This window comes from Corvus brachyrhynchos, unplaced genomic scaffold (assembly GCF_000691975.1).
Source record: "Corvus brachyrhynchos isolate BGI_N302 unplaced genomic scaffold, ASM69197v1 scaffold2326, whole genome shotgun sequence".
Lineage (NCBI taxonomy): Eukaryota > Metazoa > Chordata > Aves > Passeriformes > Corvidae > Corvus > Corvus brachyrhynchos.
Genome location: NW_008238475.1, coordinates 4,633 through 5,429, shown reverse-complemented (window position 1 = coordinate 5,429; position 797 = coordinate 4,633). Strand labels below are relative to the sequence as shown.

The window sequence follows — 797 nt, the reverse complement described above, 5'->3', positions numbered from 1 at the left end:
CCTGGCCCCCCCCAGTCCCTCCCGGTCCCCCCCAGTCCCTCCCAGTCTCACCAGTAAGGTTCACACCATGGTTCCCCAGCCCCTCCCAGTGCTCCCAGTCCCTCCCAGTAAGCCCAGTTCCGCAGGGAAGTACGTGGGCAGCCGGCCCATCAAGCTGCGCAAGAGCCAATGGAAGGATCGGAACCTGGAGGTCGTGAGGCGCAAACAGCGCGAGAAGAAGAAACTGGGACTGAGATGACCCCGACTGGGACGGACTGGGACGGACTGGGAGGGACGGGGAGGGAATTGGGAGGGACTGGGATGGCAATAAAGGTGATTTTAGGGCTGCATGGAAGTGTTGGGGTGTGACTGGGATGAACTGGGAAGGACTGGGAGGGGACTGGGACAAACTGGGGGGGGATTGGGGGGGGGGCATTGGGTGCAGTTGGTTTATACTGGGAAGGACTGGGAGAGGACTGGGGGGACTGGGAGGGGATTGGGAGGGATTGGGATGAACGGGGAGGGACTGGAAGGGAACTGGGGCAAACTGGGAGGGACCGGGAGGGGATTGGGGGGGCACTGGGAGCAACTGGTTTATACTGGGAGAGATTGGGACAAACTAGAACAAACTAGGACAAACTGGGAGGGACTGGGACAAACTGGGAAGGGACGCGGCAGGAACAAGGAAGGACTGAGGACAACTGGAACAAACTGGGAAGGACTGGGATGAACTGGGATGAACTGAGAGGGACTGGGACGAACTGGGAGGGACTGGGACGAACTGGGAGGCACTGGTTTCAAACCGGTTTGAACTGGGA

At 60.1% G+C, this 797-nt stretch overlaps 1 protein-coding gene across 1 annotated transcript in view; it reads left to right on the top strand.

The window, feature by feature from the left end:
- The window catches only part of RBM42 (RNA binding motif protein 42), a gene marked incomplete at its 5' end in the record, with an annotated part of 746 nt that extends 476 nt beyond the window's left edge, over window positions 1-270 (top strand). The window contains one exon of the mRNA XM_017737187.1: window positions 126-270. Within this exon, the coding sequence (XP_017592676.1) occupies window positions 126-238 (113 nt within the window). The remainder of the gene's footprint in view (window positions 1-125) is intronic.
- Window positions 271-797: the final 527 nt, after the last annotated feature.